General features: G+C 43.1%; 1 protein-coding gene across 1 annotated transcript in view; it reads left to right on the plus strand.

Annotated features, from left to right (window-relative positions):
- Positions 1-4521: 4521 nt before the first annotated feature.
- The window catches only part of LOC124275842 (epidermal growth factor-like protein 7), a 43377-nt gene continuing 30052 nt past the window's right edge, over positions 4522-17846 (plus strand). The window contains exon 1 of the mRNA XM_046711523.1: positions 4522-5329. Within this exon, the coding sequence (XP_046567479.1) occupies positions 5226-5329 (104 nt within the window). The 5' untranslated portion in view covers positions 4522-5225. The remainder of the gene's footprint in view (positions 5330-17846) is intronic.

Raw genomic sequence — 17846 nt, forward strand, 5'->3', positions numbered from 1 at the left:
TGGGTGTACAACAACAATACAAAGCTGGGTGTACAACAATAGATGCTGGAGTGCAACAATATTAAGTTGGGTGTACAACAATACAAAGTTAAGTGTACAACAATAGATGCTGGGAGTGCAACAATATTAAGTTGGGTGTACAACAATACAAAGCTGGGTGTACAACAGTAGATGCTAGTTGGGTGTGCAACAATAGTAAGTTGGGTGTACAACAATACAAAGCTGGATTGTACGACAATAGATGCTGGGTGTACAACAATATTAAGTTGGGTGTACAACAATACAAAGCTGGGTGTACAACAATAGATGCTGGGAGTGCAACAATATTACAAGTTGGGTGTACAACAATACAAAGCTGGGTGTACAACAGTAGATGCTAGGAGTGCAACAATAGTAAGTTAACAACAATACAAAAGCTGGGTGTACAACAATAGATGGTGGAGTGCAACAATATTAAGTTGCTGGTGTACAACAATACAAAGCTGGGTGTACAACAATAGATGCTGGGAGTGCAACAATACAAAGTTGTCTGTACAACAATACAAAGTTGAGTGTACAACAATAGATGCTGGGAGTGCAACAATAGTAAGTTGGGTGTACAACAATACAAAGTTGAGTGTACAACAATAGATGCTGGGAGTGCAACAATAGTAAGTTGGGTGTACAACAATACAAAGTTGAGTGTACAACAATAGATGCTGGGAGTGCAACAATAGTAAGTTGAGTGTACAACAATAGATGCTGGGAGTGCAACAATAGTAAGTTGGGTGTACAACAATACAAAGTTGGGTGTACAACAATAGATGCTGGGAGTACAACAATATTAAGCTGGGTGTACAACAATACAAAGTTGGGAGTACGACAATAGATACTGGGTGTACAGCATTACAAAGCTGGGTGTACAGCAATAGATGCTGTGAGTACAACAATATTAAGCTGGGCGTAATAATAGGAAGTACAACAGTAAACAAACTACCTGACATCAGTACCAAGTTATCATATAATAAACACAATAAACAACAATAAACAAACCGTGTACACAGCAATACCGTTGGTCTTTATGGTGCATCATGCCATACTACCTATATGGCAGATTAAAGGGCAGTCTGTACAGCTGCCAGATTCAACTATCTGGCAATTATGGCTTCTCCGCTCATAACGATATATCTACATTTAGGCTGAGATAGACTATCGGCAACCTCGTACGATCAAACGTTCGACGAGATCTTATCACACAGTACGCAAACTCGGGGCGCGCCATGTTGAACGTCAAGTGAGGGTTTTGTGTGTGACAACTAACTTATCGTGGCAATGCTTTGACGTAGTCTCGCGAGACCGGGGTTAACTATCGTAATGACTGCAGACGATAGCCCCCTGCTGCGCATGCGCCTTAGCGAGGAAGAAATGAAGTAGGCAACGAGTTATTGAAATTAGCGACCTGATGTAGATCAAGATCACCTGATAACGAGAGTTACGCCAAGTCATAGGCTTCCTGTATATGCTGACAGACAGGATTTGCGCTATTACAGATATTAAACGTTTACGCCAGGCAATCTCTTAAAGCGTGATGTATCTTTCTGAGAACAACTGCACCAGAAGCGGCTAGTATGGCGTGGAAGGAAGCTGACTGAGGACTTGTGGATATCAACAGGAATCCTTCTAGTTTGTTTGTTTAGTTTGTTGTTTAACGCCACACTCAGCAATATTCCAGCTATATGGAGGCGGTTTGTAAATAATCCAGTCTGGACCAGACAATCCACTGATCAACAGCATGAACATCCATTTACGCAACTTGGATGCGATGACATGTCAGCCAAGTCAGCGAGTCTGGCCACCCGGACCCGTTAGTCGCCTTTTATGATAATCATGGGTTGCTGAAGACCAGTTCTAACCCGGACCTTCTCAGGCATGCATCCCTTCAGATACAGTGTGCGGGGTCTGTTCTGGACACCGATTGGTTCACCCTTTGTAGTTACAGTGTGGGTGATCTCTTCAAGCTAAAGTTTTGTCATCCTTTCTAGATACAGTTTGGACCGACCCCTATTGAAACAGTGCTGGTTCTTTGTTATAGTCATCTCACTTATAAATTTAAAGATACAGCGTGGGTCATCTCACTTAGATACAGTGTGGGTCATCTCACTTAGATACAGTGTGGGTCATCTCACTTAGATACAGTGTGGGTCATCTCACTTAGATACAGTGTGGTCATCTCACTTAGATACAGTGTGGGTCATCTCACTTAGATACAGTGTGGGTCATCTCACTTAGATACAGTGGGTCATCTCACTTAGATACAGTGTGGGTCATCTCACTTAGATACAGTGTGGGTCATCTCACTTAGATACAGTGTGGGTCATCTCACTTAGATACAGTGTGGGTCATCTCACTTAGATACAGCGTGGGTCATCTCATAGATAGATACAGCGTGGGTCATCTCACTTAGATACAGTGTTGGTCATCTTACTTAGATACAGCTTGGGTCATCTCTTGGTCATATATACACAGTGTGGGTCATCTCACTTAGATACAGTGTTGGTCATCTTACCTAGATACAGTGTGGGTCATCTCACTTATATACAGTGTGGGTCATCTTACGTAGATACAGTGTGGGTCATCTCACCTAGATACAGCTTGGGTCATCTCACTTAGATACAGTGTGGTTCATCTCACTTAGATACAGTGTGGGTCATCTCATTTCACTTAGATACAGTGTGGGTCATCTCACTTAGATACAGTGTGGGTCATCTCACTTAGATACAGTGTGGGTCATCTCACTTAGATACAGTGTGGGTCATCTCACTTAGATACAGTGTGGGTCATCTCACTTAGATACAGCGTGGGTCATCTCATGGGTCTTAGATACAGTGTTGGTCATCTTCACTTAGATACAGTGTGGGTCATCTCACTTATATACAGTGTGGGTCATCTCACTTAGATACAGTGTTGGTCATCTTACCTAGATACAGCTTGGGTCATCTCACTTATATACGGTGTGGGTCATCTTACGTAGATACAGTGTGGGTCATCTCACTTAGATACAGCTTGGGTCATCTCACTTAGATACAGTGTGGGTCATCTCACTTAGATACAGTGTGGGTCATCTCACTTAGATACAGCGTGGGTCATCTCACTTAGCTACAGTGTGGGTCATCTCACTTAGCTACAGTCTGGGTCATCTCACTTAGATACAGTGTGGGTCATCTCACTTAGATACAGTGTGGGTCATCTCACTTAGATACAGCGTGGGTCATCTCACTTAGATACAGCGTGGGTCATCTCACTTAGATACAGTGTGGGTCATCTCACTTAGATACAGTGTGGGTCATCTCACTTAGATACAGTGTATGTCGTCTCTTCTAGACACAGTTTGTCACACCCAAAGATATACAATATGGGTCGTCTCTTGAAGATATAGCTTGGGTTATCTCACTCAGATACAGTGTGAGTAATCTCATCGAGACACAGTTTGGGTCACCCTTTATAGATACAGAGTGAACATCTCGTCTAGGTACAGTGTGGATGAATGAGATGGGGAGTTAACGACAGGCGAGGGCTGGAGGAGATTGATACGTACTGGGAAGAGTTGGGGGAGATTGATACGTATTGACACGAGTTGTGGAGATTGATATTTACTGAGACGAGTTAGGGAAGATTGATACGTATAGAGAAGAGTTGGGAAAGATTAATACGTACTGAGAAGGGTTGGGGAAGACTGATATGTAGTGAGAAGGGTTGGGGAAGATTGATACGTACTGAGAAGGCTTGGGGAAGATTGATATGTAGTGAGAAGGGTTGGGAAGCTTGGTACGTACTGAGATGAGTTGAGGGAGATTGGTACGTACTGAGATGAGTTGAGGGAGATCGATACGTACTGAGAAGAGTTGGCGGGAGATCGATACGTACTGAGAAGTGTTGGGGGAGATCGATACGTACTGAGAAGAGTTGGGGGAGATCGATACGTACTGAGAAGTGTTGGGGGAGATCGATACGTACTGAAGTTTGGGGAGGTTGATACGTACTGAGAAGTATTGGGGAAGATTGATACGTACTGACACGAGTTGGGGAGATCTAGACTGGCTGTATTTACGGCTGGGCGGAAGGGAAAATAATGAGGTTCAGGAACCGTGAGACAGACAAGATACAGACGGGATAGGTTTGTATGAGATTAATGCGGAACGGGAGCTGAGAGAAATAAAATGGATGCAAAAATGTTAGGTTGATACGGGTGGCAGCACAGCGATGTTGACTGGGAAACTCGATAGGCAGTTAAACACCCCCTATAGTCAGTAATAATGACTCCCCAGTACATATAGACCGCAATTTCACTGATTCCATCTCTAGTTGGTGTTTATAATGGAGATAATACCGATATTGTGTTTCACAGCTGCACAATTTAGTGTTTGTTTTGAAAGCAAACTAAGGGCATTTACCGACCAGGAATCTAACTTGACGATATTCCGGCGTCAGGACGTTGATCGCGGGAAGTCCGTCAATGCCGTCGTCCTCAGAGGCCACGCGCTGTTCTCAGAAGTAGCCACGCAGCAAATAGTTTCTCGGATACGTTAAGTAAAGTGTGTTATAGATGGATATAAGGCTAGCATCTGGTGAAATTCAACATCGTAGACTATCAGTTTAAAGCATATCAGGTGACAGAGAAAGAGATGAGCTGGCGCTGTGAATGAGTGGATGTTACACAAGTAGGTTCTCCACCAACTGCGGACTCGCTCCGAGGGTAGGACAGATCGGCTTGTCAGCTGCCGTCCCTCGACGTTTGACTATAGGAAAGAGCGAGAGGGAGAACTCTCTAACGGCCGGCTACTCGAGAGTTGAGAACGCACCCCCTCACAGACGGGAGTTGGAGCGGAGGTTTGGCTCTCCGTCGTCAGTCAAGTGTAGTAGCTGTGAAACTGTGAGCAGACGATCGTAGGCAGACGACAAGGAGCGCGCGCTGTGAAGACGGACGTCTCAGGTGGACACGAGACGGACTCGACTGTCGGTGTTTGCTGACAGATGTGCAAATATTTTTATACTCAGTGGAATTACTGTGAAGAAAATCAAATAGTCATTTCCATTTTTTTGTGATATTACCCACTGATTAATGTCCCCCGCGTCGGTGGGCAGTTGATTGTGTGGTCCAGTAGATGGCTGGCCAGTTGGCCGGAGGTTGATCAGTGGACGCGTGAGGATACCTGGGAGACTAGAGAGGACAACGTCGTGTGGACGAGATGGAGCTGAAGCCGTGGTGGTTGCTGTTGCTATTGGAGACTATTGGGATGTACGCCGTCGTGGACGCCGCACCGGACAACAGCACGAGGCACTTTCGTCATGGGTAAGTGCAATTTTATCAGCATGAACTGAATTCGTGTTGTGGGTCTTAATGACCAGCTGACCAAAAAGGAACAGGTGTCTCTTTCATCACCACACGTATCTGGATTTGGCGAATATGGGACATCAGATGTCTAATTAATCCCCATAAATACAACTAGGGTATGGGTTTTTAATAAACAGTGGACCAGATAATGGAAACATATGTCTTCTTCATCAAAATACCTTTAACTCATGTACAGTTCTTGCGACCATTGATGGATCAGATGTCATCTTCGTCACATTGCCTTTAACTCACGGTTTTGGCGACCATCGATGGATCAGATGTCATCTTCGTCACATTGCCTTTAACTTACGGTTTTGGCGACCATTGGGAGATCAGATGTTATGTTCGTCACATTGCCTTGAACTCATGTACAGTTTTTGCGACCATTGATGGATCAGATGTCGTCTTCGTCACATTGCCTTTGACTCATGTACAGTTTTGTCGACTATTGGGGCATCGGATGTACGATCTTCGTCACATTGCCTTTAATTCCTGTACGGTTTTGGTTATCACTGATGGATCAGATGCGATCTTCGTCACATTGCCTTTAACTCATGTACGGTTTTGGTTACCATTGGTGGATCAGATGTGATCTTCGTCACATTGCCTTTAACTCATGTACGGTTTTGGTTACCATTGATGAATCAGATGTGATCTTCGTCACATTGCCTTTAACTCATGTACGGTTTTGGTTACCGTTGATTAATCAGATGCGATCTTCGTCACATTGCCTTTAACTCATGTACGGTTTTGGTTACCATTGATGAATCAGATGTGATCTTCGTCACATTGCCTTGAACTCATGTACGGTTATGGTTACCACTGATGGATCAGATGTGATCTTCGTCACATTGCCTTTAACTCATGTATGGGGCATTGGCGACGATGGAGGGGTGACGTGTCTGTCGTACCTAAATCAACTACTCTCTATCACACATTACACAAACTCTTTTGTCACGTATTTGGGACGTTACTCCAGATCCCAAACGTGACATTAAACAGACTATAGTCTCGCCTACTAAAACACTACAGTATAAAGTACAAACAAAGTAAAATCTCCCTTCATTATACATTATACATTATACTCATATTCATGCTATACCTATACGTCTTTGCTTGTTTAATAGCACGCCCAATATCAGACAGTTGTCCCCCTAATTCACTCTTTTGTCACATCGTGTCGTATACTCGTGTTACCTTACATCACACAGGCACACGACGTCACAAATATTCCTGTTTACATGGCGGAAACTTCTTCTTATCATGGGCATAAATGTCAAAATGTCATGTCACACTTTGTGGAACGCCAGGACGAACATATTCATCTTTCAGTTGCTCACTTCCCAGGCATCGTGTTGCAGACGTGAACGACCTGACTTGCCAATGTATACTTCTTTATTAACCATATCACATCTCAACGTTATTTTTACATTATACCGGTATGAATATCACTGAATATACCACTGTATGTACCACTGTATGTACTACTGAATATACCACTGTATGTACCAATGAATATACCACTGTATGTACCAATGGATATACCACTGTATGTACCAATGAATATACCACAGTATAAACCACTGTATGTACCAGTGAATATACCACTGTATGTACCAATGAATATACCACTGTATAAACCGCTGTATGTACCACTGGATATACCACTTTATGTAACACTGAATATACCACTGTTATGTACTACTGAATATACAGACAGTTGCCCCCTAATTCACACTTTTGTCACATCTTGTCGTATATTCGTATGTACCTTACATCACAATATACACGACGTCACAAATATTCCTGTTTACATGGCTGAATATACCACTTATCATGGGCATAAATGTCACAATGTCATGTCACACTTTGTGGAACGCCAGGACGGGCATATTCATCTTTCAGTTGCTCACTTCCCAGGCATCGTGTTGCAGACGTGAACGACCTGACTTGCCGATGTATACTTCTTTATTAACCATATCACATCTCAACGGGTTTTTATATTATACCGGTATGAATATCACTGAATATACCACTGTATAAACCACTGTATGTACTACTAAGTAAACCACTGTATGTACCAGTGAATATACCACCGTATGTACCTGTGAATATACCACTGTATGTACCAATGAATATACCACTGTATAAACCACTGTATGTACCACTGTATGTACCACTGAATATACCTCTGTATGTACCACTGAATATACCACTGTATGTACCAGTGAATATACCACTGTATGTACCAATGAATATACCACTTTATCTAACACTGAATATACCACTGTATGTACCACTGTATGTACCAGTGTAAATGTCATTTTATAGGTCAATGAGTGAGTTTGAGTTTACGCCGCTTTTAGCAATATTCCAGCAATATCACCGCAGGGGACACCTGAAATGGGCTTCACACATTGTACCCATGTGGGGAATCGACTCCGGATCTTCAGCGTGACGATCGAACACTTTAACTACTAGGCTACCCCACAGCCCCATTTTATAGGTATACAAACAATAATCTATGTACCGCTCTATCCAATGACTATATAAAACTTAGACTAACACTTAGCCTCTGAATATATATATAATTTTGATTGTAACAAATAAATCCATTTAAAATGAAAAGGAGCCCCAGTGAGTTGGGAGATTCAGTCTGAACCTGAAGAAATCTAGACTTGCTTCATTTAGGGCTTTAGCATTGCAGAGAGGGCTAGCTGTAGGGAAAATAATATGGTTCATGGACTGTGAGACAGACTACATAAAACCCTATATACCATTTTATATACCATTGTTTAGACCTGTATCTTATACTCTATATATCGCTCTATCTACCAGGCTATGACCCGGGTTCGATGTGTGGAGCCCATTGCTGGTGTCCCCCACAGTGGTAATGCTGGAGGATGGCTAAAAGAGACATGAAACTAAACTCACTCACTCTTTCGACATGTATTATACTCTATATACCGCTCTATCTATTTTTGTACCTCTCTACCCTTGCTGTATACAAGTCCATATATATGTACAGCACAGTATGCTTTTGTACATACCACTCCGTATACAACTTTATATATCATCCAATATACCACTTTTCGAAATTCCACCCTATACCCCTATGGGTATAATGATCTATATACCACACTATATTCCGCTCTTGATTCAACTCTTTATCCGACTCTATATATCAATTGATCTATATATCTCTCTATATACCACCCCGTATGCCACGCTATAAACCACTCTATTCCACTCCATATTCCAGTCAGGGGCGGTTGGGTAGCCTAGTGGTTAAAGCGATCGCTCGTCACGTGGAAGACCCGGGTTCGATTCCCCACATGGGTATAATGTGTAGCCCATTTCTGGTGTCCCCCACTGTGATATTGCTGGAATATTGCTGGAATATTGCTATTGTACTGCTCTAAGATGTCTAAGTACACCTCTGTATGTCGCTTTATATCCTACTCTGTATGCCAGCAAGTATATCTCTATAGTCCACTTCATAAACCGCCCTATATACCATATATATGAGACTTTATTTATCTCATGCCGCGCAATATATCACTCTGTAACCACTACCATACTCTTTGTCTGTGTCGATACATGTTATCTGATACCTTTAGACCGATGCTCATAATGTCAATCACTGGATTGTTTGGACATTTAGCTGGAATATTACGGAGTACGGAGTTAAATGGCAAACTATATACAGCTCTAAATACCTCTATATACCACTTATACAACCCTTTATACACCGCTAGAGAATGTCTTAATCGTATCAATACAGTGTGACGTAATACAAAAGTGTAGGCGCATTTTATCTTTTAGCGAAGGATCTTAGAAACAAATATCTATCACTCCATGTCACACATGTATAGGGATCCATATGACATACATATGCATATACCACTCCACATGATCCTAAATCTAAGTCTCATAATATTACGTAATGTTGACGTCACACAGCAAGTTGATGACGTCAGAGTAAAGGATCTGACGACATGAATGGTAGTCTCTGTAAAAAGAGCAATCAGCAATGAAATACCAAAACTTGAACCGAATAGAAGCTAATAATTTCTACATTGTGATTTTAGCCGTTTTATTTGAAAATACTGCTATGCATTCGTCGTCTAAAACGTAGCCATCTGTGACACACTACGGGGAACAGTCCCCCAGCTCTCCGAGTAATTACGAAGGAATTGAGCCATGCATTCGGGATAGGCACTTACACTTACGCTTGGCTTGTAATGTGCAGTGATTAAGCGCGTAGCGTACACACGGTCTTTCCCTCAACACAGACCTCTCTATATACACGTATTAAAGCGATACATTGCACTGACAAAACGGTACGGTCCCGCCCACTGCTGCCGGTGCCTATCCTATAGACGTTACATCAGATCCAACGTGCTTACGATACCCCTGATATATCCCGGTCTGCATCAGATCCACTTGCATTTGGACTCCGGCATTGAAGACATTCTTGCTTTTTACGTGAAGATTCCGTCCATTACGACAAGCGCAGGCAACACGTAGAGTGCCATTCTGTTCGTTACAGACAGCGTGGCTGCAGTGTCACCTCCCGCCGAGCCGAGGGGCAGAGAATACTGAGGAAGGAATGGTCGGTCAAACTATCCCAGAAAAACGATTATGACTTTTGTGTATTGGTAACAAAGAAAATAGCATCGTGCCAGACAGCACGGGCTTGGAGGGATGGCGGTGACGGCTTCTGCTGCAACGTGCTGTGCTACGGCTGTGCTGTGGCTGTGGTTGGGGCATGCTGTGTCGGCAGGCATGAGAACATGGGTCCGGGCTTGTCGAGAGTTTCTAATGTTTAGACTGTGTGTTATGAATGACAACAAAATTGGGCATGATCGCGGGTAGTACACGTTTAGAAGTGTTCCCATGCCGTGGAGTGACGAGCTGTCGTTCTGTCCCGTCGTGTTGCTAGCCAACCATGGAGGTTTTTTATCGTTTTTGTTGCACGACTATACTTAACCACATTCAGGACGATACGCTTGCATGTATTATCCATACGTTCGAAATGAATTATTCTGTAGTTTTTGCCTTCATTGCTTAATTCGTTCATGACCATTTCTTATAGAATTCTGACACCGTTGTTGATGTGAAATGACGTCCTCTTATATCCTTGCTGACATATGGACAATGTTTGCAATGTTAGATATTGTCATTTCTCGAAATAATTATCTTGTAATACGACTGGCAAATTCGCGCCTCGGACATGACGTCATGGCTGACCGACCGACTATCTACCCACCTACCTTACCAACCTACCCACCCACCCACCTACCTACTCTACCTACCTACCTACCTAGCCTACCTACCTAAACCCACCTATCTACCTACCTACTACCTACCTACCTACCTACCCAACTAACTATCCATCAACCTACCTACCTACCCACCTAACTATCCATCAACCTACCTACCTACCTACCTATCCATCAACCTACCTACCTACCCACCTAACTATCCATCAACCTACCTACCTACCCACCTAACTATCCATCAACCTACCTACCTTCTACCCATGCACCTACCTACGTACCCACCGACTTAACCACCTACCTACCTATTTACCCAACCACCTACCAACCTACCTACCTTACCACCAAGCACCATCCTACCTACATACCTACATACCTAAAAATGCCACTCACCCAGTCACCCACCTAACTACCTACCCACCCTACTACCTACCTACCTACCTGCCACATCGTGGGGCGACCTCCCTGATCAACAAAGTCTCAGCTCCAGACAGACCCAAGACTCATGCATGGCATGCTGTTTATTTGGATGTTTATTTGATCACATTATTCCGCTATTGTCGATGCTTATTGCAAAGAATATCCCATTTCATCATTATTTCCATGCCCCCTCAGCGCCCTCTATACCACCCAGTCTGTGGCAGGTAACATTGGGTTACGTCCCCTTGTTACGTGGGTGTTTGTGTGTGTACGCCCGTCAGGATGTCAACAATGACGTGTCCCGTAGCTGCCAGACAGAATGATGCTCTACATGCACACTTCCGGTATCGTCGCCGCCTGGCGGACATACTCACAAGTCTAGACAGTATTCCTTAACTCACACCATCATGTCGTCGCCCAGTCATAATAGTAACATGTTAAGACGCCGTTTCAGACACTACTCTATACACAGTTTCAGACACTCCTCCATACACAGTTTCAGACACTCCTCCACACACAGATCCCAACACTGATTTGGTTTTAGCCCACAAGTGTTTGGTTTTCGCTGACGGATGTTTTGTCATTTTGCTAAAACACCACTAACCAGACCATTGTCAGATAAAACCTAACATCTGTCAGAACACGACATAATTGATCAGGACATTGTATAAAATGAATCTGACTGTGCTTTCTGGTTTGAATTGAATCATAAACTGGGAGCGTCGCAAATTTTGCTTGTTCAAGATCGTGTTTGCTGAAAACATTAACCGTTCGTCAGGAAAAAGGAAAAATCTGATAGCCATAACCAAACCTTCGTAAGAGAAAACCCTATATTCGACAGCTAAAACAAAACACGTCAGCGAAATCAAAAGTTTGGACCAGAAATCAGACATTGGTCAGGGAAATATAAGCATTGGTCAGATGAAACGAAATATTTGACAAGTAAAGCAAGACGCAAAAGCGGGCTGGATGAAAATGACTCTTTCATGTGTTAACTAGAGTCTTAACAAAACCGTCACAAAAAAAAAATTCAGAAAAAATGAAACGTTTGACATGGAAAACCATCCACTTGACACTTGAGACCAACGTTCATCAGGGAAACCCAGTCATCAGCCAGGGACATCCAAACATTTGACAGATAAAATTCGACAATCGTCAAGGAAAACTAAACATCTGTCTGCTAAAGCCAAATATTTGATAGATAAAACCAAATCTTTGACAGTACATGACAAAAGTGACCAGATTAGAATATTTCTGACTGCAATTCCCGTGTGACGCAAACAAAGGCATGCAGCGACTGTAACAAACATACTGGTATGCGTGTGTCCACTACCCATATGATGTTACATTCATTCTCTCAAACATCATCACACACGGTCTATATCTCTACGACAACGGATGTTGGGCACCTATTGATGTGCCGATGTTGCAAGCTAGACGCAGGTGGACCAGTGACGCCATGGCAAGTGGTAGAATCGTTAGCCCACTTCGCATCATATATTCCCATGCAATCCCTGGACGAGGAGAGATTTGTGTGAGTTATGGTGATGATCTGTCATGGTTCAGTTGCAGAAGGGAGCATAAATAGGGAATCTGCGTCTAAATCTATGTTCTGTCTGTCTGTATGTTGCGTGTCTGTATGCTGCTTGACTATGTGATGTCTGTCTGCATTCTGTCTGTCTGTCCATGTGCTGTCTGCTCTTGTGCAGTCTCTCCTTGTGCTGTCTGTATGTTGCGTGTCTGTATGATGCTTGACTATGTGATGTGCCTGACTGTATGATGCTTGACTATGTGATGTCTGTCTGCATTCTGTCTGTCTGTCCATGTGCTGTCTCTTCTTACACAGTCTATATATCTTTGTGCTGTCTGTCTGTGGGCTGTTTGTCTGTGGGCTGTCTATGCGCTTGCTGTCTTTGTGCTGTCTGTCTATGCTTTGTTTGTAAGTGCTTTTTCAGTGCGATGTTTGTGTGCTGCTTGTTGCTATGTTGTTTGTTTGTGCGCTCTTCGTCTGTGTGTGGTTTTGGCCCTCTGCGCGTTTCATTTCTGTGTTCTGCCTGTGTCCTGGTCCTTTGTGTTCGTTGTCTGTGTGTTGTTTGTGCGCATTGGGATTGTTTGTAGTGTTATTCTATGTGCTTTGCGTTTGTCTATGTGCTGTTTTCTGTCTGTTGTTCTTATGCTCTTTTTGCACTGCGTGTGTGCCTGTGCGAGAGAAATGGTAGAAACGTTAGCCTACATCGCATAATACGTTCCCTTGCAATCCCTGGACGAGGAGAGACTTGTGTGAGTTATGGTGATGATCTGTCGTGGTCCAATTCCAGAAGGGCGCATAAATGGGGAATAGGGAATCTAGTTCTTAATTTAACAGTATGTGTTCACTGTGTGTCTCTGTCTGTCTGTCCGTTTGTTTGTGTTCTGCTTGTCCGTGCGTTGTTTGTGTGCTGTCCGTGTGCTGTTTGTCAGCGCGTTGCTTGTGTGCTGTTTGTCTGTTCGTTGTTTGTGTGCTGTTTGTCAGTTCGTTGTTTGTGTGCTGTTTGTCTGTTCGTTGCTTGAGTGGTATTTGTGTGTTGTTGTTGTTTGTGTGCTGTTTGTCTGTTCGTTGTTTGTGTGCTGTTGTCTGTGTGTTGCTTGAGTGATATCTGTCTGTTCGTTGTTTGTGTGCTGTTTGTCTGTTCGTTGTTTGTGTGCTGTGTTGTTGTTTGTGTGTTCTGATTGATATGCTTGAGTGATATCTGTCTGTTCTGTTTGTGTTGCTGTTTGTCTGTTCGTTGTTTGTCTGTTCGTTGTGTGCTGTTTGTCTGTGTTGTTGTTGATTGCTGTTTGTTGTTTGTCTGTTCGTTGTTTTGTGCTGTTTCTGTTGCTTTTGTGTTTGTGTGCTGTTTGTTGGGCTGTTTGTCTGTTCGTTGTTTGTGTGCTGTTTGTCGTTGCTTGTTGTTCGTGCTTGTGTGCTGTTTGTTGTGTGCTGTTTGTCTGTTCGTTGTTTTGTGCTGTCTGTGTTGCTTGAGTGATATCTGTCTGTTCGTTGTTTGTGTGCTGTCCGTGTCTGCTGTTTGTGCTGTTTGTCTGTTCGTTGTTTGTGGGCTGTTTGTCTGTTCCTTGCTTTGAGCTGTTTGTCTGTTGCTGTTGTGTCTGTTTGTCTGTTCGTTGTTTGTGTGCTGTTGTCTCTCTTTATCTGGGTGCTGTTGTTCCTCTGCATTATATTCCTGGAGGATGTCTATGTGCTACTTCCATGTTGTTTCTCTGTGTTCTTGTTTGTCTATGTGCTACTTCCATGTTGTTTCTCTGTGTTCTTGTTTGTCTATGTGCTACTTCCATGTTGTTTCTCTGTGTTCTTGTTTGTCTATGTGCTACTTCCATGTTGTTTCTCTGTGTTCTTGTTTGTCTATGTGCTACTTCCATGTTGTTTCTCTGTGTTCTTGTTTGTCTATGTGCTACTTCCATGTTGTTTCTCTGTGTTCTTGTTTGTCTATGTGCTACTTCCATGTTGTTTCTCTGTGTTCTTGTTTGTCTATGTGCTACTTCCATGTTGTTTCTCTGTGTTCTTGTTTGTCTATGTGCTACTTCCATGTTGTTTCTCTGTGTTCTTGTTTGTCTATGTGCTACTTCCATGTTGTTTCTCTGTGTTCTGTTTGTTTGTCTCTGTTTGTGTGTGCTACTTCCATGTTGTTTCTCTGTGTTTTGTTTGTCTATGTGCTACTTCCATGTTGTTTCTCTGTGTTCTGGTTTTTGTCTGTTTGTGCTACTTCCATGTTGTTTCTCTGTGTTCTGTTTGTCATGTGCTGCTGTCTTTGTCTGTTTGTCAGTGTGCTTGCTGTCTTTGTTCTGTTTGTCAGTGTGCTTGCTATCTTTGGTCTGTTTGTCAGTGTGCTTGCTATCTTTGTTCTGTTTGTCAGTGTGCTTGCTGTCTTTGTTCTGTTTGTCAGTGTGCTTGCTGTCTTTGTTCTGTTTGTCAGTGTGCTTGCTTCTGTTTGTCAGTGTGCTTGCTATCTTTGTTCTGTTTGTCAGTGTGCTTGCTATCTTTGGTCTGTTTGTCAGTGTGTGCTTGCTGTCAGTGTCTTTGTTCTGTTTGTCAGTGTGCTCTGTTGCTCTTTGTTTTGTTCTGTTTGTCAGTGTGCTTGCTGTCTTTGTTCTGTTTGTCAGTGTGCTTGTTGTCTTTGTTCTGTTTGTCAGTGTGCTTGCTGTCTTTGTTCTGTTTGTCAGTGTGCTTGCTGTCTTTGTTCTGTTTGTCAGTGTGCTTGCTTGTCTTTGTTCTGTTTGTCAGTGTGCTTGCTGTCTTTGTTCTGTTTGTCAGTGTGCTTGCTGTCTTTGTTCTGTTTGTCAGTGTGCTTGCTGTCTTTGTTCTGTTTGTCAGTGTGCTTGTTGTCTTTGTTCTGTTTGTCAGTGTGCTTGCTGTCTTTGTTCTGTTTGTCAGTGTGCTTGCTGTCTTTGTTCAGTGTGTTTGTCAGTTCTGTTTGTCTTGTCTTTGTGTCTTTGTTCTGTTTGTCAGTGTGCTTGCTGTCTTTGTTCTGTTTGTCAGTGTGCTTGCTGTCTTTGTTCTGTTTGTCAGTGTGCTTGCTGTCTTTGTTCTGTTTGTCAGTGTGCTTGCTGTCTTTGTTCTGTTTGTCAGTGTGCTTGCTGTCTTTGTTCTGTTTGTCTGTGAATTGTTTGTGCGTGATTTATATTTGTTCTGTGTGCTTGCTGTCTTTGTTCTGTTTGTCTGTGAATTGTTTGTGCGTGATTTATATTTGTTCTGTTAGTCTGAGCGTTGTTTATATGTTGTTGGCCAATGCGATGTTTGTGTTCTATTTGCTCTCTCTGTGTTACTGCATTTAACTGCTTGATCTTGCTTGATGTGAATTTCGGGTGTGAATGCCGGGTGTGAATGTCGGTGTGAATGTCTGATGTGAATGTCGAGTGTGAATGTCGGGTGTGAATGCAGGTTTGTTTACGACATCAAGAACACAGGAGGGCATTGCAGTCGGAGCAGGAAAACCTATCATGTCTTCCACTTGTCAAGTGTTAAAGCTGCTCACAGTCTGAGGTTTTCAAAAAAGGAACGAAAAAAAGTTTCTAAGGAGATATCCCGTCTCTCTGGCAGATCTGTTATCTGCATAAATATAGGTCGAGTGTTTCCCTAATTCATACAGCAATGAAAGCTCAAAGAAGTAATCCACAGTTCACTGCAGCTATGAATACTTTCTCGGCAGCCTTATCAACAGGCAGTGATATCTAAAGGCATACTGTCTTTATAAACACTCTAGCCTACCCTGTATGTAACTGTCCTACCCTTCACGTCCTCCCAAATTGACTACCCTGTATGCATATACCCCTCTGCCATACCTTTAATATCCTTTCAAACTGACAGATTCTGTATGCAAAACCCCTCTGCCCTACCCTTAATGTCCTCCCAAAGTGACCTACCCTGTATGCAACACCCCTCTGTCCTACCCTTCACGTCCTCCCAAATTGACTACCCTGTATGCATATACCCCTCTGCCATACCTTTAATACCCTTTCAAACTGACAGATTCTGTATGCAAAACCCCTCTGCCCTACCCTTAATGTCCTCCCAAAGTGACCTACCCTGTATGCAACACCCCTCTGTCCTACCCTTGATGTCCTCCCAAAGTGACCTACCCTGTATGCAACACCCCTCTGTCCTACCCTTGATGTCCTCCCAAAGGGAACTACCTATGTCTTACGTATTAACTGATTGACCGACATCATTCTTCAGTATTTCCACTGAGTGGCCTACTTTATCTGGTTTACTAAACGGAAGAACGAAACGAATTTCCGCTCACATACCGGGCTCGCGTGCTATTTCCAAGTGTAATATATGCCGTAGCATTATATATTATTTTATGTCATCCTCAAACACTCCTATTAAAGCAAGAATGCTTATAACTTGAGATTATGTCAATTTTGCATAAATCCATCAGCGAGCAATTTCTCTTATCTCCACGGACCGCCAACATGCAGCCCGCTGCTGTTTACATTGAAGATCTGCCACCATGCCCCTCCCGTTGCCTCGGCATTGCGTGGACGACAGCAGCACCAACGGCACCTCAGACACTTGTGGGAAGACATTGTAACCACAAATAGGGAGCTCTGGAAAGACATTGTGACTAAAATAGGGAGCTCTGAGAAGATATTGTGACTAAAATAGGGAGCTCTGGAAGATGACCACAAATAGGGAGCTCTGGGAAGATACTGTGACCACAAATAGGGAGCTCTGAGAAGATGTTGTGACCACAAATAGGGAGCTCTTGGAAGATACTGTGACCACAAATAGGGAGCTCTGAGAGAGACTACAAATATTGGAAGATACTGTGACACAAATAGGGACAAATAGGGAGCTCTGAGAAGATACTGTGACCACAAATAGGGAGCTCTGAGAAGATATTGTGACCACAAATAGGGAGCTCTGAGGAAGATATTGTGACCACAAATAGGGAGCTCTGAGAAGATATTGTGACCACAAATAGGGAGCTCTGGGAAGATGTTGTGACCACAAATAGGGAGCTCTGAGAAGATATTGTGACCACAAATAGGGAGCTCCACAAATAGGGAGCTCTGAGAAGATGTCTGTGACCACAAATAGGGAGCTCTGAGAAGATATTGTGACCACAAATAGGGAGCTCTGGGAAGATGTTGTGACCACAAATAGATACTGTGACCACAAATAGGGAGCTCTGAGAAGATACTGTGACCACAAATAAGGAGCTCTGGAAAGATATTGTGACTAAAATAGGGAGCTCTGGGAAGATACTGTGACCACAAATAGGGAGTTCTGGGAA

Source organism: Haliotis rubra, unplaced genomic scaffold (genome assembly GCF_003918875.1).
Source record: "Haliotis rubra isolate DU_JTF1 unplaced genomic scaffold, ASM391887v1 Scf203, whole genome shotgun sequence".
NCBI lineage: Eukaryota > Metazoa > Mollusca > Gastropoda > Lepetellida > Haliotidae > Haliotis > Haliotis rubra.